The sequence below is a fragment of the Melozone crissalis genome, unplaced genomic scaffold, assembly GCF_028551555.1.
Source record: "Melozone crissalis strain CALT ecotype California unplaced genomic scaffold, PUWL_Pcris_2 ptg000013l_1, whole genome shotgun sequence".
Classification (NCBI taxonomy): Eukaryota; Metazoa; Chordata; class Aves; order Passeriformes; family Passerellidae; genus Melozone; species Melozone crissalis.
The window spans coordinates 3,698,599-3,726,279 of NW_026535791.1; the positions used below are offsets into that span (position 1 = coordinate 3,698,599).

At 39.6% G+C, this 27,681-nt stretch overlaps 3 protein-coding genes across 5 annotated transcripts in view; 1 reads left to right on the forward strand and 2 right to left on the reverse strand.

The window, feature by feature from the left end:
* Positions 1-707: 707 nt before the first annotated feature.
* On the reverse strand, positions 708-11,119 carry SKA3 (spindle and kinetochore associated complex subunit 3). The gene is made up of 9 exons (XM_054272293.1): positions 11,017-11,119; positions 9,364-9,428; positions 8,318-8,483; positions 6,018-6,441; positions 4,267-4,370; positions 3,362-3,546; positions 2,947-3,159; positions 2,691-2,809; positions 708-1,880 (listed from the first exon to the last, which is right to left on the reverse strand). The coding sequence occupies exons 1-9, from the start codon at positions 11,117-11,119 to the stop codon at positions 1,847-1,849; spliced, it is 1,413 nt and encodes a 470-aa protein (XP_054128268.1). The 3' UTR covers positions 708-1,846.
* Positions 11,120-11,315: 196 nt separating this feature from the next.
* On the forward strand, positions 11,316-12,842 carry MRPL57 (mitochondrial ribosomal protein L57). Of its 2 annotated transcripts, none has more exons than XM_054272301.1 (2): positions 11,316-11,366; positions 12,375-12,842. In XM_054272301.1, the coding sequence occupies exon 2, from the start codon at positions 12,380-12,382 to the stop codon at positions 12,689-12,691; it is 312 nt and encodes a 103-aa protein (XP_054128276.1). In that variant the 5' UTR covers positions 11,316-11,366; positions 12,375-12,379; the 3' UTR covers positions 12,692-12,842. The 2 variants fall into 2 exon arrangements, with proteins under 2 accessions (XP_054128276.1, XP_054128277.1); XM_054272302.1 differs by lacking the exon at positions 11,316-11,366 and adding an exon at positions 11,380-11,545.
* A 104-nt stretch (positions 12,843-12,946) lies between these two features.
* Positions 12,947-27,681, reverse strand: part of ZDHHC20 (zinc finger DHHC-type palmitoyltransferase 20) — a 49,805-nt gene continuing 35,070 nt past the window's right edge. Inside the window, exons 8-13 of one of the 2 annotated variants that reach the window (XM_054272294.1) lie at positions 25,953-26,085; positions 24,222-24,348; positions 22,889-22,978; positions 21,706-21,806; positions 21,235-21,312; positions 12,947-19,080 (exon numbers count right to left, since the gene is read on the reverse strand). In XM_054272294.1, the coding sequence (XP_054128269.1) occupies positions 21,275-21,312; positions 21,706-21,806; positions 22,889-22,978; positions 24,222-24,348; positions 25,953-26,085 (489 nt within the window). In that variant the 3' untranslated portion in view covers positions 12,947-19,080; positions 21,235-21,274. The remainder of the gene's footprint in view (positions 19,081-21,234; positions 21,313-21,705; positions 21,807-22,888; positions 22,979-24,221; positions 24,349-25,952; positions 26,086-27,681) is intronic. The other variant, XM_054272295.1, reaches the window with a different exon arrangement.

The following is a 27,681-nucleotide window of genomic DNA, read 5'->3' on the forward strand; positions in this document are numbered from 1 at the left end:
TCAAGTTTGGGGAAAAGACTTCTCTAAGCCCTTTTGTGAATTTCATTAGTTGAAGGCAGGGGGAATACAGCAAGGCCTGTAGTAGTGCTGCTTGTTCCATTTCAAATTAAAAGGCTATCTGGCTTGCTGCAGGGCAAGAAAGAGACTGCAGGCTGTGAAATCCCTCCTGTTTAGTGCTGGTAAGTCTGTCTGGTTGAAACCCACTTGCTCTGCAGCAAGAATACTTTGTACCTTTCCAAGGCCATGAAATTCCAGGACCAGCATTCACCCCACTGGTTTTTAATCTGTGAAAAAGCTGGAAGCAGGTGTGGCCTTCACTCTTGGAGGAGGATGGGTAGAACAAATAAGTGTTCTTACAGCAGACACCAAGCATTTGAGACAGATTTATTTAGTATCCAAAAGTGTTAATTAAGCTCAGAGACCGACACATTAATATATACAAAATTTTAAACAGAAACTAGCATTTTCAAAGACAGGGTGCTCAGGTCAGAACTAGTAGAAAATCACTGTCTCCCATTAATTTGATGTACACTTATCCTGGAAAATAACTGTAATAGCAAGGAAAAGGCACCTTTACTTGTTAAGTTTTAACCAGGACAAGTCTAAACAAATGAAGAAATACTTGTGGGCTTCTCTAGATGTTTGCATATCTTGAAGACTTAAAAAAAATGTGGAGCTGAGTTCAAAAAACATGCACTTATCCCATCTCCTGTGATAGTCTCTCCCTTCTCACGTGTTGCATGTTTGCCCTCACATAAATGACAGAATTTCAGTCATCAAATGGAAGACAAATCGTAAAAACAGTCCTGGAGTCACTTAGAGGAACAGCTGACACTGGAAACAGCAAACTGGCTCCAAATAAGGATATGGAGCTGGGTTTTCTGGTGGAAAACTATAAAAGTGCTGGTAGAAAAAAAATCGTAATTCCTATGACTACCAAAAGAGTTCCAAACAGCTCTGAGAACTTCAGCTTGGTCAGCTACTACAGGGTTAGATGTGCACATTTAGAAACGACACCAGCACTGAAGAGAATACACATGGCAGCAGCAGGAGAGGAAGCAATCACCTACAGGCCTGCCACCAAATTCTTCCAAGCAGCTGAAGATACACATAACCAGTAACAATTGCACATTTCAAAGGACTCACAGTAGAACCGGAGTCACCTTCCAGAGCTACAAAGAAACCAGATGCATAGCACCTGATACTATGTTGATGCATAAAGGAAGAAGCTGCATGGGAAATGCCTGTCTGCCAGAGAGGTAACAGTCTGGTGCAGGGATGTGTCAGATGCATCTTAGCACTGCAGAAAGGACTAAAAGCACAGAACTGCTTTAAACAGTAAAGCAGGAATTACTCTTCCAATACAAAACAAATTTACTTGTTTCTGTTGAAGATATCAAATACTGTTGGAGCACCAGACTTCAGCCCTGAAAGGATGCAGAGTCACTGGAACAGTGATATCCAGAGATATCCACTTTTGAAAGCAATATACTGGACTTTCCTTTTATTGCAGTCTAACTGCACTCTCTACAGCCTACTGCAAATGCAATCCTACACAACAAACAACTGAAGCACCACCTTGTACATGGATTTCCATTCCTCTTTGAAGTGCAATATATTTACAACCCCTCATTTTGCCAATAATGTCAATAGAGTATTAAGCACAAGCTGTTAGTTCAAACAAGTACATCCACATCATGGATAAAGAATTGTTCTCCATTAAAAAAGCCTGTTCTCGGTATGGCTCTTTCTTCCCACCAGTGTTTCCTTTTGCTTTTTGAACTTGTTATGATTTGGTGATAAGATCCATGAATGTGAAAGTTTCAACATGGTCTTCAGTTTCATTTCAGATGTTTGTCTTGAAAACTCCACAATATCCTCTAAAAATATACCCAGACATGTTCATGAGCTTATTTAAATCATATTTTGAATTAGCAGAACACAGAAATATTGAAAATGTGTCTTTTTTGTCTTGACAACAAAAAATGAAGGGTCATCTAAAGTGAGATGACTCAGATTGATTCCAACTCCCAAGTATAGTAAGATATCAACTTCTATCAGTGTCACTCTGGGTTGTTGTTCCTTACATGTTCCTTGTACCTCCTATTTAAATAATCTTTACAGACCCTAAGTTTATCAGATAATCAACAAGCATTATATTACACTGAATCAGGAATATGTATGCTTTGATAAAGTTGTGATAAAAACTTCCTTATATTCAAACTGATGGTGTTCTTTATAAAACTATAACTCAGTTCTTCTAAGATTACTCATACGTATTGTAGCTTTTCATTTCAAGTATTTTGCCTTTACCAAAACAAGTTTGAAATCAATTCTCACTTAGATACTTTTCACCAAATTCTTTTGTTGTATTGCCTAAGTTTACCCAGAAAGAACTCACTGGTGTTTTCGTTGCCACAAAGCAAAGTATTCCTACAGATAAACCTACAGTAAAAATCTGCCTTTTTTTTTTTATTTGGGAGGATCCAAACACACCACCAGCTATAATATTTGTTCTTTACAAACGGGCAGTTATATACCATGCCAAACCCAGTTATTTAGTCAGAGAAACAAGAGCTGTTTTGATAGTTGAATAGCAAGCAACTATGAGTATTTCTAAGTGCATTAGTGCCTCTTTGTACCTCCTACAAATTAAATTACTTAACCAAATTTGTGAAGTGTAATCATACCTGTTCTCTTTGTTGCTGTAATCAGTGGAACCACTTTCATATCTTGTACTATTTCCTGCCTTGGTCTCCATTTCCTTGGCTTTAGAAGAGTCTGCCTTATGATTATATTGGAAAAGCATCTATAGGAAACATTAAACAGGAATAAAAAGGATTACCTAAGAACTCAAACCAGATGGATTATAGATAGAACTAGGCTCTTTTAATTCTAGTATTTTGATATTAAAATTTGTTAGGGAAAAAAAGCGTATTAGCTAACCTTTAGAACATCATCTGGTATCCTTGTTATTTCTGGAGGTGGAGGAGTTCTGAGTAAATGGTCATAGTGTTCCAGTTTGGGAGGGGAAGGGTCCCCAGTATGTTTAAGATACTCATGAGAGCTTGCAGCAAAAGGAATTCTTTCTTCTTTGTATGGTACATCTTTTGCTTCATTCTTTGTCACTGACTCAAGCTTTGCCCCTGGTGTTACCTGCTGCGGCAAAAGAAGTATTAAACACCTTCAGTTAATTTACTTATGTTAGGTAAAGTATTTAGTAAATGTTCTTACATAATTACTATTAGAAAGAACTTTAATAGTGTAATAAGAAAAAATAGTATTGGAAAAGAACCCCAAACTGACATTTTAAAATCTGCTTATGGCCAAGTGTGTGAAAATGTACATAACTGCTATTTACTACCTTAGCTTCTGCTTTTAGCCATCTTGTTTGAAAATCTGGACTCTGTGGTGTTGCTGCATGACTGGAAAGAGGCAGTTCCTTGGTCTCTGGTGACCTTGATAATACTGTATTATTTGTTTTGGAAGAGTCCTTCACATCAGGAGTACAGAACACAAATATCATAGGAGAAGCCATCCAGTCAGCTGCTGCCATCAAGGGTGAGTGAAATAAAATTAAAAATATGTATGTACACACACACACATATATATATAACTACTACCAGTTCCAGTTTCATTTTCTAAAACATGTGTATCCTTTTAGTTGATATTTTGCTTGATCCATCCAAATTACAGTATTCCTTAAAGGCAGGTAATGCAAAGTAGTCATTCTAGTCCCACTACAGAATATAACTGAAGAAGCCCAACTTAAATCAGCATTGCTTTACCTTCTCATTTACCCAATTGTCACCATGTTGTTCTCAAGATTTTTAAAATAACCTATTTCTCCTCTCAAAGAAGTTTTAGCATTAATTTTGACAGTCTTAAATTACTGTCTTGCTAGCCCATTTCTTTCCTGTCTTTAAACAGATCCAATAGGTATTCTCAGGAAAAAAAAGCTAAGTTGGCAAAATAGTATTTTTATTTCAAACATGGATAAGCTGCAGTTACAAAATTATTAATTCCTCTGTATAATTCTAATTGGATAGGAGTACAAGAATGAGAAACAATTTGTAGGAAGTAAGAAACTTTCCCATAGAAGCCACCAACATTTTTGGGACATTATTACTCATAAAATGACCTGCCTTGAATTAAACATATTTAACCAGAAAAACAATTAAAGTTAATCAATGTGTTTACAATACACTTGCACATGCATTCTGTAAAAATGCATATGTATATTAATTTAACAGATTTTTTACTTACCATTCTCTGCTCTCTTACTTGATTTTGATGCAGGAGTAACCATGATTTCCTTGATGGTCATTTCTGGCAAATTCCCTCCATTATCATCTCCTCTTTTAACAAACCTGAAAACCAAATCCCCAATTAGCTCTCAAGTATGAAGAAGTCACAATTAAAGGAATATTGCCAACCTAATCACTTTTCTAGTATTAATTTATGAATAAGCAAGTAAAAAAAAAGTTTTCTCAAATATGAATTGTTTATATAGATTTTTCCAGGTGTGATTCTACTGCAATTTGTGGTATGCAAATGTTCAGTCCAGCCACAAATGATCAAATATACTGAGGTTTCAGTCCAAGGCATAAAGAAAAAACCAAACCTAAACCAGATGTCCAGGGTACAACAGATGCCACAGATGATCAATTCTGTGTTAGGGGTTTTATTGTGAATCGCCTGATGACTATGAAATTATATAGAACAAGAGGAAATCTTTTCTGCTTTTAAACTAATAAGGGTCTTGTGAGCAGGAAAAGATTTTAAATTGAATTTTTAAGTATAAATAAAATTGTTTATCTTAATCAAATACTATACAGCTTTCAAGTAATTTTAGTAATTACATAACTATTTAGAAGGAGAGATCCCAAAATTATTTTAAAATAAAATTTGGTGATTTCAAAGTGTCAAGCTATTTAATATCGATTCCATAACACTGGAAATTTTTAAAATTATTTTTTCGTATCCAAGATTTTCTAGTGAAAAAATGGCATATACAGTTAAGAGAATACTAGGCAAAAAGTGGAAACTTACCTAACCTACATACAAATCTGTGTCTTTAAAGAAAGTTATTTAAAATGTTTAAAAAGTAATCTTAACTATCATAACCAGATTTAGATCTTCTCTACAAAATGTCTAAGCTGCAAAACAACCCCACAACCCCTATAAATAGTATAGGCTGTATATTTTACTTAGATGAACACATCTCAAACTTTGGGTTAAATAAAAAAGTAACTTTTCAAGTCAGTTTTGTCTTTGAAGTCATAGAGGTAGTTGAAATAATATAATTTTTAGTTTTTACAAGGAGTAGAACCAGTAGAATTTTTAAAGTGGTTTTCGTGCATATGATCCTTGTTTTCAAAACAATTTCTCCAAATATCAAATATTTAGGTAAATTTAAAATGGAACATATTGCTACAACTAACTATAATAACATGACCTATTAACTATGTTCATGACCTAACTGCTGCAATTATTTTCCTTTATAATCAGAACAGTAAAAATCTAGAGAAGTCTTTTCAACAGAAGACTGGAGCAAAAGGAACAAACTGTAAGGTGGGGCTTATGTTAGAGACAATACAGCGCTTCTAAAAATTTACTGAATGCTTTACAAACTGTTTTCTGTTTATATTAATAAAGCTTCTGCAACCTTTACAGTGGCTGTGTAGTATCTATGGCAGAAAGCCCAGGCTCAAACCTTTGGTTAAGGAAAACAGATCACATTGTATTTTTCTCTTTGTAAATGCATTGTGTGTGGAAGATTCTTATGGTGCAGTCAAGGCAAGGAGCACAGCAGATGTATTTCATGTCAGCATCTGGCACTGCAATGGGTACGTGAAAAGATGTATAGGGAGTTAAATGACACAGGACCCAGCAGCTGAGAGATAACAATCACCCACCTCAAGACAAAAGAAGGGCAATAGGAACAAGAAATTAGTACAGCAAGAAGAAAATACAGAAGATTCAGTAGAGAAATAATCTGAATTCCAGCAACTTACTTTTTGATAGCCTGAGAAGTTTTCCGAATAAGCGACATGGTATAATCTTCATTCATACACACGGTATGTTCACTAATGCCAAAGTGCTCGAGCTTCGGTGTCACGCACTCGTAGTCATCCATCTTCAGCTTACATTTGGGTGTTCTGGGCCAAGCCCGAGGCGTTGGCACTCTCAGTGGAGTGTCACTCTTGGCCTTTAGCTGGCGTGCACTGGAGCTGTGCCGTGCCCTCAGGGCGCCCCAGGGCCGGGAGAAGGCGTACTGCGAGAGCCCGTAATCGGAGAGCTGCGGGCTGCGCAGCGGGTCTGCGGGCAGCGCCGCCTCCTCTGCAGGAGCACAGAGCTGAGGCACAGCATTTGCTTTTTCTTCATCAGATTTATTCTGGGCACACATTGCCGATTCACTCTTAGCTTCATCCTCCTCTTCTTTTTAAGGGAAGAAATGAAAAAAAAATTGTGTCAGAAATTGTGACACTTCCTCAGTATTCATTTTTTTTTACTTAAAATAGATTTCTTCTTTCACTTTAAAGTACTGAACCTGAAGCCACACTCATATGGCTAAGCTATATTTATAAGTCACACATTTACTGAGTTTCACTCTATTGGTAAATATTATTTCTAGAGAAAATGAAATTCAAAGCTTTTTGCCTAAGTGTATTTTTCTCCCTGCATGGAGATGAAAAGGTTTTTGGGGAAAGAGCAAAGGCTGCATACAGTACTAAAATGCTCAGAAATTCTTCAGAAAAACAGTGTTGAGGAAAGGTTATGAAGCAGTAACTAAAAAGTTGTGAAAGGGGACAGCTTTTTCAGTAACAATAGTTCACTGCAGAAATATGTAAACGCGTAATTTGTACATTTTTGAAGTTAGATAAAGCAAAACACCCCAAAATGTTTGTGAATTTCTGCATGATGTAGTAAGTAAAGGACAATGAATATGGTGAAGGGTCTGGAGCACAAGTGCTGTGAGGGGCAGCTGAGGGAGCTGGGGGTGTTCAGCCTGGAGAGAAGGAGGCTCAGGGGGACCTCATCACTCTCTGCAGCTGCCTGACAGGAGGGTGCAGCCAGGTGGGGATTGGTCTCTTCTGCCAGGCAACAAGTGATGGGACCAGAAGACACAGTCTTAAGCTGCACCAGGAAGATTCAGGTTGGATGTTAGCAAGAATTTTTTCACAGAAAGGGTAATTAGACATTGGAATGACTTCCCAGGGAGGTGGTGGAGTCACTGTCCCTGGAGGTGTTTAAGGAAGGACTGGACATGGCACTCAGTGCCGTGGTCTGCTTGACTTGGTGGTGTTCAGCCACAGGTTGAACTTGGTGATTCAGAGGTCTTTTCCAACTTAATTGATTCTGTGAAGTGGGCAGGGGGAGGGAGGCTATTTAAAGTAATATACCTTCTGGTGTGCAGTGGTATTGTCTCTTCAGATACACTTAGCTTAAAAATACAACTTAAAAATATAATTTAACCTGTAGGTCTGTTTGGAGACTTCTTTAAAGGCAAAGAGTATAGGAAGAAAGGTACTATAAAAAAAATCAGAGCTTTCTGCCCTCTCTGTGTAAAACAGCTATAGGAGCTTCACTTGGACATCAATATGGTTCACAACCATAATTTTGTTTTGTGTAATGACTGGATAATGCTCAGAGCAAGTTAAGACTATGTCAAAAGCTTTTCTTTCCTGACTGGGCCCTTGGTACCAAAAGGGGTATGAGCAGTATTGACAAGTGTAGTACTTTAACTCATTGGGCACATCTGGATTTTTCAGACAGTTCTATGTGCATTTTCTGTCTGGATTAAGGACCTCCTTCCCCTCCAATGATCAAGGTGCTACTGCTTGTCACATGCCACCTAATTCCTGAGCATTCTTGTCCCATTTGTGCTGTGAAACAGGCACTTTAAGATTTTCTCTAGGGTGACTTAAGTAATGAAACCATCACATGTGAATACAAACCAACTGAGGTGCATCTACAATAGTTCCTCATGCATGAGAAGCTGAAGCAGAAGTCTCTGGGTTATCAAAACATGCTTGCTAACGTGTTTTCTGAATATAATTATTACTGAAAAAACCCCAAAATCCAACATACACTAACCTAAAGGCATGCCAGAAAATCTAATCCCAAGTGTTTGTGTTTTGGTTTATTCTCACAGCACCAGTCACAACAAAATCTACCATCTGGCTATTATTATAAAGCAAATAACATGGGTGTACTTGATCTCCTAATTAATAGAAGTATACACATAGCTAAAGAGAAACATTTTATAAAAATGATACTTTTCTTCACATACTGTATTGACAAGAAACATTACCTGTAGAGTCTTTGACATGTGGTTTGTAGCCATATTTCTGGAACAGCTCTCTTATTTTTCCAAGATCTGCTGCATTTCTTTGCATCAAGATTTCACTTGCCTTCATAAATTCATGAACTGCTTTTTTTTCAGAGCAGATCTTACCAAGACTGGCACTAATATCTTCCTTTGGGGACAGAGAAGGAAACAAAGAAATACTGGTTTTCAAATCATCACATGGTAGTGTACACATGAAGCATTTTGGGAGTAAGTATTCAACTGCAATTCAGATGAAGATAAGCAGTGAATTCAGGTCTTTTCTATACCTGAAAACCATCAGGTATATATACCTACAGAACACCAGGAATACACAGAGCCCAAGTGTATGGAATCTTATAAAAGTAACTGTGATGACAGTTCACAGTGTGATAACTGCTTACTGGTAACCTTGCCAAGGAATTATATGCTTCTACTCCAGAAAAATATGAGGTAACAGCAATTAGTCTGGACTCTTACTCCATATATACAAACAATAAGTGCAGAGCAGAAGGTAAATCTTACTTTTAGATCACTCAATTATTTCTATATTGCTCATTTCTATAACCCATTTTTTCGGCTTCTGTATAAGAAATAGACAACATTATTCACAAGTTTAACTGAATGGCTGAAGGTACTGAAACTTCTGTGAAGATTGATTTTATTCTAAAGGCTGGTCATGGAAAACAAGCAAGCTTCTCTTTTGTTGGGAGCTGTTCTTCCTGGATCATTCTCCTCATACCTTGGCACTGCTCCAACTTCCTTGTAACCTTTGTTCCCTGCTTACCTGAGTGACAGCAGTGACTGCAAACTGAGAAACATTGCTAAACCTTCTTCGGGTCACCCACAAGTTTTTGGGCATTACCCCGATATCCATGGCCATTAAAAGGACTTAGATGTAAGTGAGTAAAAATAAGGGTTATAAGTACTGACTAACAAAGTTGAATTGTGGCTTAATGACCAAAACAGAACCATAAGTTTATGGAACATGCACACACATGTAATTTCTCAAGAAGGAAGCAAGTTGTTACCTTCTGAGTCTTGATTTCTCCACTGAGGTCATGCAGGACTGTGAGCGGAGATTCATCTTCATAGTCTTTGAGATGAATGTTCACATAAAAGAGTTTAGAAAATAAAAGAGGTGTCTTAGTGTTTTAGCATGAAAGTAACATTCTACAAGGCAATTTCCTGCACTAGCAGATGAGCTGTCAATGTGCACTCACTGGCACTGAGCTGTGAATGGCCATGAGCTGTCAGTGTGCTCCCACAGCCCAGAGAGCCAAACGTGTCCTGGGCTGCATCCAGTGTGGGCAGCAGGGCCAGGGAGGGGATTCTGCCCCTCTGCTCTGCTCAGAGCCACCTGCAGGGCTGCATCAGCTCTGGGGCACCAGCACAGGGAGGACAGGGACCTGCTGGAGTTGGTACAGAGGAGGGACACCAGGATGATCAGAGGGATGGATCTCTCAGCCTTCCCTCTCCTGCAAGGAAAGGGCGAGAGAATTGGGATTGTTCAGCCTGAAAGAGAGACTTCTTCAGGATGAACTAATTGCAGCCTTACAGTACCTGAAGGGAGCTCACAACAAAGAGGACTTTTTTTACAAAGGCATGTAGTGACAGGACAAGGGGGAATGGATTCAAACTAAGAGAGAGAAGATTCAGATTAGATATTAGGAGAAGTTCTTTGCTGTGAGAATGCTGAGGCTCTGGAACAGGTTGCCCAGAGAAGCTGTGGAGGCCCCATCTCTGGAAGTGTCGATGCTCAGGCTGGATGGGGCTCTGAGCAACTTGGTCTAGTGGAAGGTGTCCCTGCCCATGGCAGGGGGCTGGAATGAGGTGATCTTTAAGGTTCATCCCAACTCAAACCATTCTGTGTTTCTATAATTTTAGAGATGTTGGACTCATAACCTAGAGAGAGTCAATACAGACAAAACTAAAGAGAACTAGTTCCTGTCAGGCACTTCACACAGCAAAAAACGGCACTTTGTACAGCGTGTTAAACTCCACAGAGAAACTGCCCAGGCTTTCACCTTAATGTTGCAGCTAATACTGTATGTAACAGATACTGATAAAGCAAGTGGGTCCCCGGGCTGTCAAGAATTACTTGTATTAAAATTTTATCCCTAAAGAGGTTAGATGAAATCGGAAAAAAAGTGATATAGAGACCAGTGAAAAACAAATCTCAGCAGAAAATTGAATTCCTCCATTGTATTTACACGTGGGCAGATGCACTGCTCACTTACACAACGCAATTTTTTTTTATTGAAAGCAAGGCTAATGCAAGTAGTGTAAAGGAGGGCACCCGCTACGTGACAAGACATAACACAGAGATAAACACAATTAGAAGCCTGAACTATCTGTCCAGAGAGAGAACACGCCCCGCAAAAGTCTTCCTATATCGATCCACGAAAAGAAGTAGAATCAAGAACATGACTCTCATTTCATCCCATTCCTCCTGGTTTTCTCCGTGATAAAAAAACGCAGCCACACACCCACAAAGGAGCTCAGCGAGACAACGAGACGAGGAGGAGCCCAAACAATTCCCAGCCGAGCAATTCCCAGGCTGACCTCCGGGCCCACGGCCGGCGCTCCCAGAGGAGCACGGGGGCAGTGGCAGGCGGGAGCGCGAATCCCGCAAGGAGGAGCGGCTGGGAACCCCTCAGGCCCAGCGTGCGGGCTGCTCTTACCGGCGTCCTCCCGGCGCATGGCCCGCTCCAGCTGCTCCACCTCCTTCTCCACCGTGACGGCCAGCTCCCGCAGCTTGTCGAAGAAGCCCCCGATCACATCCATGGCTGCGGGCGGGGGAAGCGGAGCGCGGGGGAAGCGGGAGCGGGGCGGCCCCGAGCGAAGCCGAACCCAACCGGGCCGGTCAGGGCCACGCGCGCCGCTGAGGGGCTTCAAACTGCCGCCAACGCGAGCCCCATTGGCTCCGCTGGGCCCCGCCCGCCGCCGCCGCCTCTCGCGAGAGCCGCTCCCCGCCCGCCCGCCCGCCGCCATCTTGGCTCCTCCGCGGGGCCGCCGCTGCCGGATCTTCCCGGTGAGTAAGGCCGGGAGGGGAGCTGGGGACTGGGGCAGCCGTGCCCGCGCTGATCCCCGCGGCTTCGCTTCAAATCGGGCCAGAGAGTGGGACTCCGGCATACAGCTGCACCGTGGGAACGGGGTGGGTTGGCTTCTGTTAGCGGCAGCGCTGGTTTGTGCCGTGCTAGAGGTGCGTGGGTGACTGACTTGGTCACGGCTGACAGGGTTCGTGGAGGGTTTGGAGAGCTCTGAGGTACATGGTGTGGTTCCTGGGGATGTCGGGGGCAGGGCCGGTTGGACTCGATCATCCTTGTGGGTCCCTTCCAACTCCGCGTGTTCTGTGATTCCATAAAGCTGATGAAATCCCGTGTGGCGTGAAACGTGGGCATTAGCGGGTGTGGGACTAATGAGCAGCTTAACAAAGCGTTTGTGTAAAGTTTGAACGTCATTCGGCCTTTCCTGCCCCTTGCACCCTGCGTGCTGTGGCAGGGTCTGTCGGTGCTTTCCGCTTACGACACTTGGTCTAATTCAGGATACAGATTTCCCTCGGTCAGGATCCGAGACTAGGTCATTACATACTAATAAGCTTATGGAGAGACTGTAGTCCAAAACCTCATGCTGAGTAAAGGCCTGATTTGGATCGAGAAGACAGAGCTGGAAATACTGTTTTGACAACTATTTGAAGAAGGCATGAGCGAAGTGAATCTTTCACTCTTGAGTATCTGTGACTGGATTTTTCTTAAATAATGTATGGAGGGTATGCTTTAATTGCAGTGTAAAAATAACTGAATAAATTCTTAAGTTACATAGATTTTAATTTCCCTTTTCTGCTTCTGAAGTTTCCAGTCTATCTGGCCTTGTGCTGCCTGCTGTGTGTGATGGTTACCAGGCTCTGAGCCTGAACCTTCAAACCAGCCAGCTAAAAGGCAGTGGAGTGAGTGCAGAGCTTTTAATCTTCCTTGTCAAAGTTGTATTTTTCTCCATAAGGTAATAAGTGTTTATTTTATATTTCTGTTTATGTTTTAAGGCAAAATGTTTTTAACAACAGTGTTACTGCGGAAGAGAATTCCTGGAAAACAATGGATTGGGAAGTACAGGCGACCAAGACAGGTTACCATTTCCATGAAGCAAGCAATGATCCGAAGGTTGGAAATTGAAGCAGAGAATGAATATTGGCTCAGCCAGCCTTACCTGACACAGGAACAGGAATACAAACACAACACGGAAGAGAGACGTGCCAAGTGGGAAGCTTTCAAAAGCCTGAAACAAGCCAAGTTTCCTGAGCACAGATACATCAGCGATCATTTAAACCACTTAAATGTGACAAAGAAGTGGACATGTTGAGTAACACAGCATATTTATATTTGGCACATGTTGTGCACTGCCCTGGCATCTGCTCTCATACCTGTTATGGTATTTCACTGTAATTAGCATGGGTCACAAATAAGATGTTGCTGTGGTGTACAAATACTACATTAAAAGTATTCCTCTGGAACAGCCTATGTTTTATTATTATTGCTTTGTTGGAGAAGTTCTTTGCATGCCTCTGTACCATCTGCCCACCCTCTGGTCTTCAGGGCTTAAATAGCAAGTTACCAGGTGCAGTGGTGGCGATTTACAGATAACCTAGTTTAGCTCCAGTTATCTATAACCTAGCTAGCTTCAGTGATTGCCTTCTGAAAGCCTGGAGAACACTCCTGCTGTGTTGAGAGGGTGCTGCTGGTACTGGCCACGTGGCTTGGGCTGGTCACTCTCCCTTCCTCAGGGATTGTTCTGTGTACACCAGGTACTTGAGACACGACTGTAACACTTGCCATCAGGTATGCAAGGACCAAGGGGAACTAGAACTGCAGAGACAAGGGGATGAGGCTGGAATTCATGGAATGTTATAAAATGTTCCATTTTTAAAAAAACTTTCTGGAAAGAATTGTTGATCTTAACTGCCAGTGTCATTGTCATGTCAGTGTCAGCTTGGCTGTTACAGCTCTCTTACACAGATTGTTCCTGATCTAAAAGGAACATGGCTGATTCCTGTTTGAGCAGTTGACTTCTAAGTCAGGCTTAGAAGTGGAGGAATAAGATTTAGCCACAAGTCAGGCTTTTTATTTCCCCACAAGACCCAGTGACCTGGAAGATGTGTCAGGAGTGAGTGTAATCTTAGGTTTGTTGCAGCTGGAGTGTAAAAACCAGAGCGATGGTGCAGTGTTGCCCTGGTAGGCAGTTTTTCTCAGTGATCTAATAACACAGATGCTACAGCTGAGCACTTTTCAGATTCTTTCACATACTTTTATTAAGTTGATGTTGCATTCACTGATGAATTCAAGTGCCAAGTCCATTCATATAACTTTGGAAAAGAGGCTTAAAATGGTACTTTTTTATTAAACATTAATTATACTTCAGAGAAGTATGAACAGGTCTGAACACTGATGTACAAAATCTTGAATGCACTTCCATTGGTTATAAATGGCTTAAGAGAACTTTATGGAAAAGTATACATATGGGGAAATTGCAAATACAATTAAAACATGAAGGAACTTCCAGGCAAAGCAATGTGATTTTGTATTTATTCATTTATAAAAGCCCGTTTCAAAAAGTTACTTCAAGTATTAAACTATAAATGGCAGCGTTTTCTCTGTGCATAGGATGAGTCCTATCTGTAACATACAAAAAAATACAATAAGTGCATCATTGTTACAGGTATCTTTTACACATCCCAAACTTAAATGCAGCTCATTCCAAGTTTAGGCAGCGCAATTAAAAATAACTTTGTGGAAGCAGAATAGCTGAGACATTGTGATTAGTGCAAATGTTGATGACCCTTGCTGACAAATACAAAAAGAATGCAGAGATAAGAGGGATGTTTCATTCATCTAAGTTAAAAATGGAACAGACTTAACAGGAGGAATGCTGCCTCTCTCTGGGATAACTTCATGATTGTAAATCATCATTCAGGAAGATTTAAGTTTCCCACAATAAAGCTGATAACAGGATAAGGGACAGGAGGAATCCCAGAGGACCATGCTAAGCGTCTTTAAGATGTCAGCTAAGCAGTGTAAACGGAAGGGAATCAGCATGTCACTCTCAATGCTTTGGTGACAAAGTAATCCAAATTCTTCATCTCTGACACATCTGCTTGACTGCTGAGCATGAGCTCTCTGTTTCTGAGGACAGGGTGTAGGAAGAAAGATGGGGAAAGCTCCCAAAACCAAAGCAAGTGATCCTGTAAACATTATCAGACTTCACTACCTCATGGAAACAAATTCAAGTAATGGCTTCAGAAAACAAATGGCCAAACACCGGTTTTAATCCGCATTAAAACAAACTACTTGTAGCTTCATGATATTTCACAAGTTACATAATTAAGAAAAATGTGTATAAAAAGCTCTATATACAAAATAAATTGATAGAAATGAGTGTAACAAATGTGTTCAGTACTAAATCCCTTCACGTGCAGCTGCTCTCTTTGGTGCCACTTAGGGATAGAAGAGCCTCTGAAGCTGCACACATTGCTGTTTTTTAGGTACTGTGAAAAGACATGTTTGTGAGCTAAAAGTAACTGCTCTTTGGAACCTCTCTAAATGCACACCCAAATCCCCCAGTCAGACACAATTTTAGAGGGTGTCCTTGGAGAACATACACCAGAAACTCAAAGCTGTTGTGGTTTTGTCGTTATTTAACTTTTAAATAAAAATCTGGTCAGTTGGTGCTCCAGATCCAGGCAGATTTGGTCAATCTGTGTTGGAGCCAGCACATCTTGGTAAATCTGCCAGACATTAATACTGCTGCAAACACTGCAGTTTTCCTCCTCTTGGGGCTCTGCTTAGCTACAACTGGACCATACTCCAGTCAGATCATGAAGTCTTTGTGTGCATCCTCAGTGGTATTGAAATTCGTCCCAACCCAAAAAAATGATTTATAATTAATAAAGAAGAACCACACAAGACCAAAGGAAAGAAACAGTACCTGAAAACTGTGAGTATTCAGCACTCTGGAGAACAGGACCAGTGTGTAAGAACAGCATACCAAGAGTAGCTTGGTACTTGCAAATTCCACACTCAAGAGGCAGCTTTAACAAAAATATTACCATGATTTCCACTTAAATCACTAAAAATAGAAGTACCCAAGCTTCCTCTAAAGTAACACTCAGATTATTTAAAATGGAGGTTTTTAATCACATCTGACTTATATCAATACAGTCTCAATACTGTAGGAAGTCAATTAATGTCAAATCAATTAATACTCCTCTTCCTGCCTTCCTCCCATAATACGCCTTTGGTAGGCACAGCAATGATGTGTGTGTTGCACACTCTGTGAGTAAATAACAGTCAGAAAAAAACAGTATTGTGTAGTTTTAAGTAATTTCTATTTGTGGATTTTCCTGCCTCATATTCAAAGGGACAGGTTTTTTCGAGACATTTCAGAAAAATGAAATCCTCCCCTGCATCAGGCTTCTGTTTTCACACTGTGAATTTAAAGCCATTTAAAAAATTTTTTTGAGTGTATGTAGATTTTTTTCAAAGAGAAAAGCAGAAAGAAACAAGCAAGCAGTTTCTAATCACAGCCAATATCAACTACCCTACAATAACTACTACATATTGCTTGTAGTAGTCATTACTTTACTGGATCTAAAAGCTTAAGGGCTGCATTTCTAATGGCAACTTAGGTATTTTCAAGACTCCCTGATACAGAGTAGGCTAAAGCACAAAACCAGCGTTTACAATACAGCCCAACACCCTAAACAGTTGTTTTCTCAGGATCCATCCCCCTTCTGATCTCCTGACCATGAGCCAAAAGTACCCCCTTCCTGCAGCCCCTGCCTCTGCTAGCAGGGACACACATATGGCTGCTTGCAGCCCAGCAGCCAAAGAACCACCCTGCTCCCTCATGGACTTCTGGCACGGCACAGCCCAGCCTAGGGAGCACTCAGCACAGAATCCAAAGGCAGAGGATGTCATCCTGGCTGCCTTAGCCATGATACCTCCCCCAAAGGCCAGGCCTGCCAGGAAAACCTAACCCCTCCATCCCACTGGCTGGCATGCCCTTAGGGTTCAGCAGTACAACTCCCTTAGAGAACTTAATTCCTTTAAATCAGTCTGGGGTTTCTCTTAGTCCCCAGTTCCCCAGGCAAAAAAACCCAAAAGGAGTTGGGGGTGGTGAATGCAGGAGAATCATCTTTCAATCATTTGACTACATTTTGTATTTGTGAGAGTGACTTTCAGTAATACCTGCTTTTATACCAACAGTAACTCTGGCCTCAGGATTATCCTAAACCCACTGCTCTCCTCTTCTTACCTCAAATATGAGGAAAAATCTGGGACAAAATATTCCTGTGATCTGCATAAATACTTAGAATTGTCAGTTCTTCATGAAAAGCCACAAAAATGTCCAGATACACAAAGAAGTGGTTTCAGAAGAGCAGCACTTGCTAGAAAATGCACATGGAGATAGCACAGTTTGTTTACTTGCAGTTTTTCCTGTAGATTCACTATCCTGACTAAAGAAATCAAACAAGTTCTCCTGATGTTGGCCTACAGGATACATACATTCATGGCAGGGGCATATGAAGCACTTTGGGGAGCAGGTGGGGGCAGCAAAGACCATATTGCCGAGTTCAGTGATACTTAGGATTCTGACATACATTTTGCTTATACTTCTGCTAGATGATGCCTGTGCATGGATGTATTATTTCCGCTATAATACATGGATGCAGTAAAAGCCAGATGAAATCCCAGGCCCTCCATGACAGTTCCACCAGTGTTTGGGGCTGCAAATTTTGGTGTTCAGAACAAGCCATTTGAAGATGCAGTCTTCCTTCTCTGTTATCTTCCCCAAGAAATTTTGCTGGTGCGATACTGCTGAGAGCTTATGTTAACATGGGCACTTCTCACTTAACATTTGAGAAGAAAAAGCAAAACCTTTCAGATCAATGTGTAGCAAATGCTTTTGTAAGTTTTGGAATTAGCAAATGCAAAATTTCTTGTACAAAGTTTGAAGAAACATTCTGCAACTTTTATAAAACATGCAACTTTGGACCATTGTTTCTGTCTCAAGAATATCCAACAGTGAAATCATAAGTTCTCAAAGAGTTCTTGTTCCAGAAGATTAATATTTAAGAAAAATTTATTATATCCAAAGACAAAAAATACTTATTTTAAACCTTACAGTATACTAGATACCTTAGTATTTCCATCATAAACATATTTAACTCAAGTAGCAATCAGTCTGGGAGACAAACCAAACAGGTTTTCTTTTGGACTAGATCATCAATTTGACTACTACCTTCAGTCTGTATCAAAAGGGCTCATGTCTCTTTGTAATCAGCAGCAGCTGAACATCAGAAATCTTACAGACAGAAAAATAATATTTGCCACTTTTTCCAGGTGCAAAATTCCAATACCACTGAAAGATGAGTTAGCCGTCTTCTCTGTAGAGAAGTGAGGAAAAAAAGCCCCCATGTTGTTTGCTGTAGGTCTTGAGCCAAGAATGGGATGGACTTGATTCCTCACACAGGAAACACATTTTGCCTTTTGTAAGCAGGTACATTGCTGCACAAAGCCATCAGTCTTTAGCAATTTCAGCATCACTTAAACTGGACTTGAAAGTGGGAGACTAAAGGATGCAATTTTTCAGTGTGCTAACACATATCTATGATCTAACACTAATCTTAAGTACCTGATATTTGTATTTCAGAACCAATAAAACCTTGGGCCTTTATTAAAAAGATAAAACAAAAGTATAAAACAGTATTTATAAACCATCAAGAGTCCCATGGAAAAAGCAGTACTCTGCTGGTTCTGTCTCTAGAAACACACAACTGCAATATGATTTTTCTCAGGGGTACTTGACCGTTTTGTTGCTGCCTTACACAGAACACAGCAAACAGTAACAGAAAATGTAAGAACTGTTAATTCCTTTTTGGACTGTCTTTTCCTTGTATGCTGACTGACAATTGCTGGAAAGTAATAATCCATCTTTTTTTCAACTAAAACCCAAGTTTTCTTCTTTGAGCTCTGTCCTTGGTATAGTTAAATAAATCAAGTTAAAATTATGAGGAAGCTCAATCTTATAGCAAAAAAGCAACACCCAAGTTAAAGGCTTTTATGTTGTTGGCATTGCCTAGCTCCAAAGCACAGCTAGTAGAAGGAAACCTCAGTCCCAAAAGACTTGGAGAGCTGTGATCATGGGGTAGACTGGTTAATAGGAAGAGAGGAGAAGACATCATCCAGTCCCTTCCCCAACATCTGGCATCTGAACTATGTATACTCCCACTTCAGACTTGCTGACCATGCTCTAGTCTGATTTTCTTTTTCTTCCTTTTCCTTTTTTCTTTCCTTCTGTACTCTGGAGACCTGCTATGGAAGTGACTTCTGCAGTGCCTAAGGTATGAAGTTTGCCCGTGAGGAGGTAAGAGTCTCTGCAATCTACCCCCACCACTGCAGCATAAAAGAAATGCATAGTTCCCACTCTGGACCTTGTGCATCCAAGCAGGGCACTTCTGGATCTGGCCCTTTGGTAGCAGTATATAATTCAGTGTTGCATAAATGCACATTAAGAATCTTAAGGCATCTGTCTTAACTTCCCTGCTCTGCAATAGTGCTTACAAGAATCCATTGTACTGTGCAGAAACTTGAATTTCTTGTCTCTTCCTAAAATGTTCATGTTCCATTTTTTCCTGCTCAACTTCTTCCAAACAAAATTAAGTAATATTCAAGCTCAAAATGGGTTGCAGAAACCTAGTGAAACAAAAAAAGGTAATTAATAGAATTATCCAATTAGCTTTGAACAAACAAATCATAGTGCATTACACAAATGCACCTGGGTAATATGATTTACAGACTTCTGATTAAGGCAAGTAGTTAAAGCAATTGTAGCTCAGAAATAGCCTTCTGGGAGGGTGTGAGTTTTTATTTCATACTTCTTATGTTTGGGAAGTTTATCAGTGCTAAGAACATAAATCCATCACCACTGATCTGCATCTAAAGTATTCTGGATCCCTGACTGGCAATTCAATTTTTGAATTAAACTGATAGATGTGAGGACACAAATGGTATTTGCCTAGGTGAAGCTGGGGGACTGGCCTTCTTCTGCAAATCAAGCTCTGTACACCAGAATCAGCCATGACTTTGCTTCTCCTGTGTGTTATGGGCCCAAAATTCCAAAATACAACTATTGCCTTGTTACAGGGATTTATGGAAGTGCATTGAACAGATCCTGGATCTCACAGCTACTGTGTAGTTGCTTAGAAATGCAGGACTGGAATGAACCATCTTGGCCTAAACTGTGATCAAATCCCACTGAACTCAGAATGGTTCAAACATTGTGTTACTGAGTTAATTTAAGGTAACACATACCCAAATGCTTTTGCATTGGGTGCAATTATGCACTGTTATTTATACAATTTTTAAAACTAGTGTAGTTTGGGCAAATATAACACAAAGTACAAATTCTTCCTTTATTAATCTGGCCTCATTTTAGGAAGAGAGGGAGGATAGAAAAGAAATTAATCTCAAACTATTACCAATTAATTGTCTAGCTTAAAACAGTCACCTATGCTCCCTCTCTAGGTCAGTGGAAAGAAAGATTAGGACCTTTCTGTAATACCCTATCAAAGGCTGCTGGGATGAGCTGCTCTCAGAAACTTCTATTCTGCTCCATGAAGAACAGAAAAGCCTTCGTGACCTATTTAGATCAGATTAGGTTTTATATAGCTGGAGGCTGAAAGGAACCCCTTGCTTGGGATATTCTTTAGCACATTTATATAACATTAGGAAAAGTTGGAAAGGGGAAACTTACCATTGGTGAGTTCTCATGGTTGAGTAGGTTTTTCAGAAGTTGCGACTAACTAGTCTAATCTTGGTTTTGTATGAGTTTACACTGAGCACTCTGACCAACATGAGGCCAAGCATCACACCATCACCCACAAAGGCCTTGTAGAAAGATTTTTTTTTTCCTTAAAAAAAAACCAACTCCCTCCCAAAACTATAATTTTAGGTCAGAAGGCTCCTTAAAAAAATAAAAGGAAAGGAAACAATAGTAATCCTAAAATTACTGAGCTTACCAAATTCAAATGTAGTGTTTTATTTCTGATAAAAATGTGAATTACTTGCAAAAACATCACCTCCACCACAAAAACCACAACAACCAAAAGAAAAAAAAAAAAAGAGGCAATAATGACTCAGCTATAGCTTTTACAGCTGTTAGTTGACCAAATAAGATTTGTTTGTCTTCCAGACAGAAAAACTTAATGGTAACTTATAAGCTCACCACAGTAGAAAGCCAACATAAATGAAGTCTAATTTAGTCATTGGAAATACACCAAAAGAACTTTCATATATGCACCAGAAGGTGCTGTATTTCCTATATGCAAAGCGCACACAGGGCACTTTAATGCAAGAAACATTCCAGAAGATCACTGTCAATTCCAAATGTGACAGAGCAGTCTGTATGCAGAGACCTGTATTCACTTACTGATCTTCCTTCCTCAGGCACATGCAGCTTCCTAAAGAGCAGAACATGGCCCACCAATATATGACTAAGAAAAAGACATTTAAGGAGCTCTTCCTCAAGACAGCGTTTCATCTCAGAATTGCATTTAGCGTCAGATTCTTTTCCTTGGTCAGGTAACAAATCCAGCACTACCCACTTTAATCTGAATTACAGGATTAGTCTGACTCATCCCAGGCCTAGCCAACCCATGTTTCCTGCATTACAGCATTACTGCCATTCTTGTCTTCTCAACAGCCACTCTGAATTTTGTTTATACTTTGTTATTACCCATCCGACATCAGAGGACTCTTCTGCATTCCGTGACTAGTTGATTTTTGATTTTGAGATGTCAACTTTATTCATACATGTACAGAAATAGCAATCAATTATGTTAGTCTTACCTGTTTCTCATTGAGATGGTTGGTTAGTAATTAGCTGAGATCAACTTTCCAATGAAACTATAATATGCTTTTTTGCACCTAGAATGTGAGAGAATCTCAATTATGTGTTTTTGCAGATCTGCATAACAAATAGCAAAGATTTCAAACCAGAAAGCACATTGACCATGTTGTGCCTACTTTTACAAAAATATTTTCCTCCCCCTTACCAAACATAAAAGATCCTAAATCTCAGAACTGAAGTGCAAAAGTGGAATTATTTATCCATATACCATCCACTACCATAACAGAAATAATTTTGGAGCAGAACATGAGATGCAAGTTAGCCTTAATTCTAAACATCCTGACTCTATTCCATGGAACACATTTTCTTCTATATCACTCCAGCCAATTCCTAAGGACTTTCTAGGTGTCAAAAATTAAAAAAAAAAAAAAAAAAAAAAAGGAAAAGTGAACCACAAACAAAACCACTACCTGATTTCACATTTTCCTCTTCAGGGCCAGTTTCCACCCACTGACAATCACCAGATAGCAACCGATTTTGTGATTCACTGAGTGGTCGAGTGGTGACAGAGCTGAAAAGTAAGCAAAGTCAACAGGAATTCTGTAATACCAGTAGCAGCATCAGACATTCCTAGAATAGTGAAGTTATTTAAAAGCAAAGTGAATAACAAAAAATCCTACAGTGCCAACTGGAAATGGCTGCCTGCCCCCAGCCCTAATTCCTCTGCAGGCTTGTTCCAGTCATCAGTCTAAAATAAACCCCTACCTGACACAGACCACTCACTTCTAATGGAAAAAACCCACAGACTGAGACACAAGAAATGACACCCTGACAATAACACTGCCACATAGCTAAAAAGAAAAACTATGCAGTTCCATCTGGAAGAGCAGCCAAATGCTATTTTATCCCATGCAAATGCCAGGCCCTTCTTCTGAACAATCTTCTGAATGTAAAAGGATACTTTGCTGTTTGCACAAGGGTCCTGTTCTTGTGTAAATTCCACGGGTTATGTTGCACTGGAAGTAACTTCTCTGTATTGCCTTTGAATCCTCTAATGCCTGGTAACTCAGGTTACTGCTGTTGGCAACAACCTTCAGCTTACAAATTCATTAAACTATGCAGAAGACTTCTGAGGTGGCAAATGTAAACAGAAACTGCATACAGAGACTCTTGTCACTTTGAAAATACATTGAAGATACAAAACATGCAAATTTGAGAAGGATAAAAAGTAATGAGCTAAAAATCCCGGCATGAGAGATCTACTTCTCTTGCAAAACGTCTCAGCATTACTTGCTTAAGCATGCTTGAGGAGATGAAATACAAATAATACCTTGTCTTTCAGAAAAAAAAACCCAAACCAAGCAAGTAAACATTTTTTTTTCCAATGGACAATTATTCAGTCTTCCCAAGGACTTTTTTGATTGTTGCTAAGAGCCAGTAAGCTCTCTTACTTTCTTTATTACTTCTTCCTTAGAGTCTTATGTTACAACAAACCAAGACATAGTCAAGTTTTCAGTCTTAATCTTCGCTGAAGACTTACAAACTTACTCTGAAGTGACAAGAAGCATAAAGAATTCAAAAACTAACTTTGAAACTTTTTTCTCTAGATAAGTATGAAACAGTACAAAATCAGTATTTAAGTGCTATAGCTACCTTTTGGCAGGTTCATTTTGGCTTGAGACTGCAAGTTGTTCTGGATCCATAATCACCAAACGAGTTGGGAAAGTACATCCATCTCCCAAACTAAATGAGAAACAAAGACTCAAATCACTGTTGGTAGCTGACTTAAGTGAACTGAACAAGGACCAAAGGAAGAGGCAAAGGCTACAGGGTCAAATCAATTAGCTGAGCACAGTGCTGAACTCCAGACTTTAGCAAGGCAGTTCTACCACTAAATTAGAAGATCAGTTAATTAAATCTTGGAGCTCAATTGATTCCCACTCTATCACTGAGTATGGATTGCTGTGCACAAGCACAAGTGTGTGGATTTCAGAAACACAGATGTATTTCAGTAGACTGTAGCCCTACTCTTCCCCCAAACCAGCATGCACACATGGCAAGACTCTCTGATATTTACAACCTCAGAAGCTGTATAATAAATAACATTCTGGTGGCCATGCTTTCCCTTTCACTCATAATTTTGAAATTAGCTAAGCCTTCTTTTAAAGTTTATCAGGATAAAATGGGGTAGCAAAACACATCGAGCCATCTACCGTGGAGCTTACGTCTTTAAATCGGTAGTTGAGCAAACAGCTGAGTCAACTTAAGCTGCTGGTATAGCATAACCTCTGCAGTTTGATACCAAGACCTCAGCTTCACAAACAGGTTCAGTAACATTTTTATCTGATACACAGACCCCCAAGAGCAGTGTTGAAACACAGTTCCTACTCCATTCTGCGGAAATCTGGTAGTGGTTGGAGTGTACAGCACATCAGCCTTGCTTCATAAGGCTTGTCTGCAACTCCCTAATGCTGGCTCAGCTGACATTTTAATTCCAGCATTTTTAATCATATCAGATTTTTCCACTCCTGTTTCTTATTTACATGCAATTTCTTAGATGGCTTTTGAATCCTAAAGTGTCATCTACAGCAAAAGGAAAGCTGTCAAGCTTTTCCAGGGCCAAGAGAGGGTGTTTTTAAGCTGATGTTGTTAGGATGCAGCTGTTTGAGCTCCTCTGAGTTGCTGATTTCTGCTCTATAATCACTGAGACTACCATCAAAAGGTGTACAATTTTTGCAATATGCTTCTCAAAGCTTTTCAAACTTCTGCATTTAAAAGGCTCTTGTCAACAAGCTCTGTCTTTGAATGAAAATCCTGTGTGGAGTTTGATCGTTTTCTCTTGCACATTTTCCCTGCACCAGTATTTATTGTACTGGATATACAAGTTGGCTTTTCAGCTGTGCTTTATTTTTTAGTAGAAAAGGAATCACGGTGGAAGTCATGGAATCAATTAATTCCCTAATTCATTACTGTTCAGACTGAATACCTGGTAAAGATAGGAAGTAACCAATACTTCTTTTCATCTCCAAAAACCTCCCTTAGATTTTTGCTGCATCCAAGAGAAAAGCCATTTTTATCAGGACCATTTCGAAATGTGGGTGCACGGAATGTTTCTGTAAAATAAAAACATGCAATTCTTTAAACCACTAAGGAGTCAGGGAGCATGAAGAAACAAACCCAAACTTCTCTGCTGTGGAGCCAGTTTTGGGCAAGGTGAGGTGTTCTTGATGTATATGTTATGGGGGGGGGGGAATTTAAAAAATCTCAAGTAATCAGAGGGAAAAAAATATCACAGAGTTGGTGAAAAATGAGAAAATCAGGTAAGGAGGACAGTAGGACAGTCACCTTGTCAACTTTCTCTCTTTACATTTAACAAAGTCTGAGATAAAGCTAAGTACCATCAGCATGCCAAAGATACCCACATACATCCCTTATTCCTTGGTGACTTGCTCTCTCTTCAGCCTTCTTTGAGCAGACAACTTTCTCTTTTAGGAGTAATTTACCATAAGCACTGCTGGACCTAAGCCCATACAAAAGAGGTTTTTCCACATCTGCCAAATTAGGAAGCTGAATTAACAGCATCCCGTGCTATCAGTGGAAGATGAAATCTATTACATTAGAAACAGACACACCATGAACTATAGCAAGCCACCACCATTTTTGTACTCAGTCCAGTTATGCCCTTGACCAAGAACTGAGAGGAATCATTGCTCCCCCTCCATACCAATATCTTGTCTTTTAAGATCATGATACAGAAAGCAGATAAAGAACTGTGTGGCCAATTATGACCACTGACTTTTGGGTAAGGAATATGTTGAAGTTTTCTTCAAAGCTAAAAAGAAACTGTGAATATTCCTTACCTGTAGATATGTCAAAGAAAAATAATTCAAATAACACTCCTATCAACCAATCAAGAAATTCTAATGAAAAAATTCTAGTCAAAAATTATTTTACTTTTAATCAACTCACTTATTTTTGAGGTTAGAAATTTAAATTCCAATGAAAGATATAAGATTTTGACTTACTCAGTTGTAGAAATACTCATCAGTCTCTGTCCCCCCACACACTGCAAAAACCACTCTCAAGTGTTTCCTAGCAAGAACTTCAAATACTTTAATTAAATGCACATAGCTTGTTTGTGCTGATCAATGCATGATCAATTTAAAATGTTTAGGCATAAAAATATGGGAATCTCTTATTATCTAGGAAATGTGCATCAGTGTTTTCACTTTTATCACACTCTTACAAGCCACTTCCTAATAATAATGTTGGTTTTTTTTGACAGGATTTAAGAATATTTGTTTGCATCTAGTTCAAAATGTAGTACATGTTCATGTACAGCAGAGCCTCTGACTTGGTAGGGGATACCCAGCTACTCTAAGTATCAGAGCAACAGAGTGATGAGTAGCAATTGGGTTACATCACACTTTAAATTCACAACAAAAATGCATGGTGCCACAGAGGTCTCAAAAATACAAACAAAAGAAATGAACAGTCATCATGAATCTGAATGCTTGGCTCCAGCAGAGGATCCCCCACAGGCTTCACCTTCCCTTTTGTTTCACCTTTAATTACTTCCACTAAATATGCTTTTTATTGCACAATATTGAAAAAAATCAATATGAATATATGTGATGACATATCACGTAGGCCCCACATTCTCATTGAATTGTCATTTTTCTGGACCAGGAAAAGTTTCATATCCCAATGGACTGACCTATAGTTGATCTGTTTTTGCCAACTAGCCAGCAGTGGTAGCTGAAGAGTGACAGAATGCTGATGAAGAACATGGCTGCCACAAAGAAAAGGAACAGTACGTGGAACTTTGCATGGGTATCTGGCAATTCATTCTGGGGAGAAAGAGAGAAAGAGATTAATATGTTAACACTTCCCAGCAACTAAGGCACTATTGTTGCTGAACATTTCCTGCCACACCCAGACTGCTATAGGTCTTTCACCTCAGTTTTCACCAAGAAAGAAAAGCAGCAGCTTTTCCTTTCACGTCATGTTAAACTGGAAAAGGACAGCATTTAAATCTCATGGGTACCCCTTCCCCCAGTTTAGTACTGTGAGTGCACTTGTTCATCCATGCTTTTCAAATGCATAGTAGGGGGCAAGGCAAAACATTTTCTATACCAGAAAATCTTAACTGTGCAGCCACAGACAAAGAGACATGGGGAAAATATGTCCAAAGCCACCTCCTCTGAAGGGGAAAAAAGTGCAATTCCTGCCACAAGGTAGTAATAATATGTATCTAATTCCCAGCTGGTATAATGAACATAAAAGGTAAATGGCTGTCATGAACAAGTCCTAAACAAGACATGGGATAGATCTTCAATTTTTGATCACCTCTAATGTTTAAGCAACAACAAGCATGTACCTAGCAAAACAAATTTGCCACGTCTGACCAGGTAGAAGTGAATCACCAGAAATCTATGTGGAAAACAACAATTTCAGTATAACCACCATAAAGAAAACAATTCCCACCCATATGAGATTGTCAATTCCACCCCAAACTATTTTCAGACTTTCAAAAGGCCAATGGGATTTGTAATAATACTATTCCAGCTCCATATCCTCAAAATCACAGCACTTTCAAGCAGCTGACCTTTAACAACATTATGAAAGCAGAGAGGCTATTTTTACTCAGCTATTTACTTAGCATTACTGCCACTACTTTTTTCCATTAGTGCATTCAGTACACCCATTTATCTACGGCTGACTTTCTTTTTTAAGCTAAAGCACATTTCAATTAAGATCAAGTGCACACAGGTATATCCATTTCCCTGTACATGGCTTATATATTTACAGACAACAGATTACTAGTCTCCTTCCTTCTGTGATGATGTGAATACCTGCCATGAATGACTGGACTAGAAAAATTGTAGTAGGAACCACATTTAAACATTGACAGCAATATTGTATTTTACCTTTGGACAATTCTCTGCAGCTTTCCTGCGGCAAAGCTTTGCGCAAAGAAAGACAATTTATTAAACACTAGTATTATGTTAAGACAGGGTGTTTGAAAACAGCACAGGCTTTGCTAAGAACAAAATGGTCGGTGTGCAAATGTGCTCTTGGATGTGCCAATTTCCAAAGCACATCAGCAGCTTTAGCCCCTGTTCTCCAAGAAAATGAAGAAGTATGCAAGAGCCCACTACTAACTTCCAAGGCATGAAATCTTCTACTGAAGCATAGATGTACTGGAATTCAGATTGTGACTGGATCACTTTCAAGTGGTTGCTCAGCTTGGTCAGCATGACTACACCAATTTCCTTCTTTGCTAGTTGTTTCCATCACAAATAAGAGTTATGTGAATATTCTGTATGATGAAACCATTCACAAAGGTGTGAAAAGCTCAGAATACTCCTGAGGTATCAAGTAATGGTTTATTAATTAAAAATCTTTCTTACTTCAGAATATATCCATTACCATTAGACATAGTT

Coding starts and splice junctions, on each gene's coding strand:
- SKA3 (XM_054272293.1), bottom strand. CDS start 11,119: ATGGATGTGATCGGGGGCTTCTTCGACAAGCTGCGGGAGCTGGCCGTC. Junction 8,484..9,363: donor GAGAAATCAAGACTCAGAAG/GTAACAACTTGC, acceptor CTGTCCCCAAAG/GAAGATATTAGTGCCAGTCT. Junction 1,881..2,690: donor TACAGCAACAAAGAGAACAG/GTATGATTACAC, acceptor GTATATTTTTAG/AGGATATTGTGGAGTTTTCA.
- MRPL57 (XM_054272301.1), top strand. CDS start 12,380: ATGTTTTTAACAACAGTGTTACTGCGGAAGAGAATTCCTGGAAAACAA.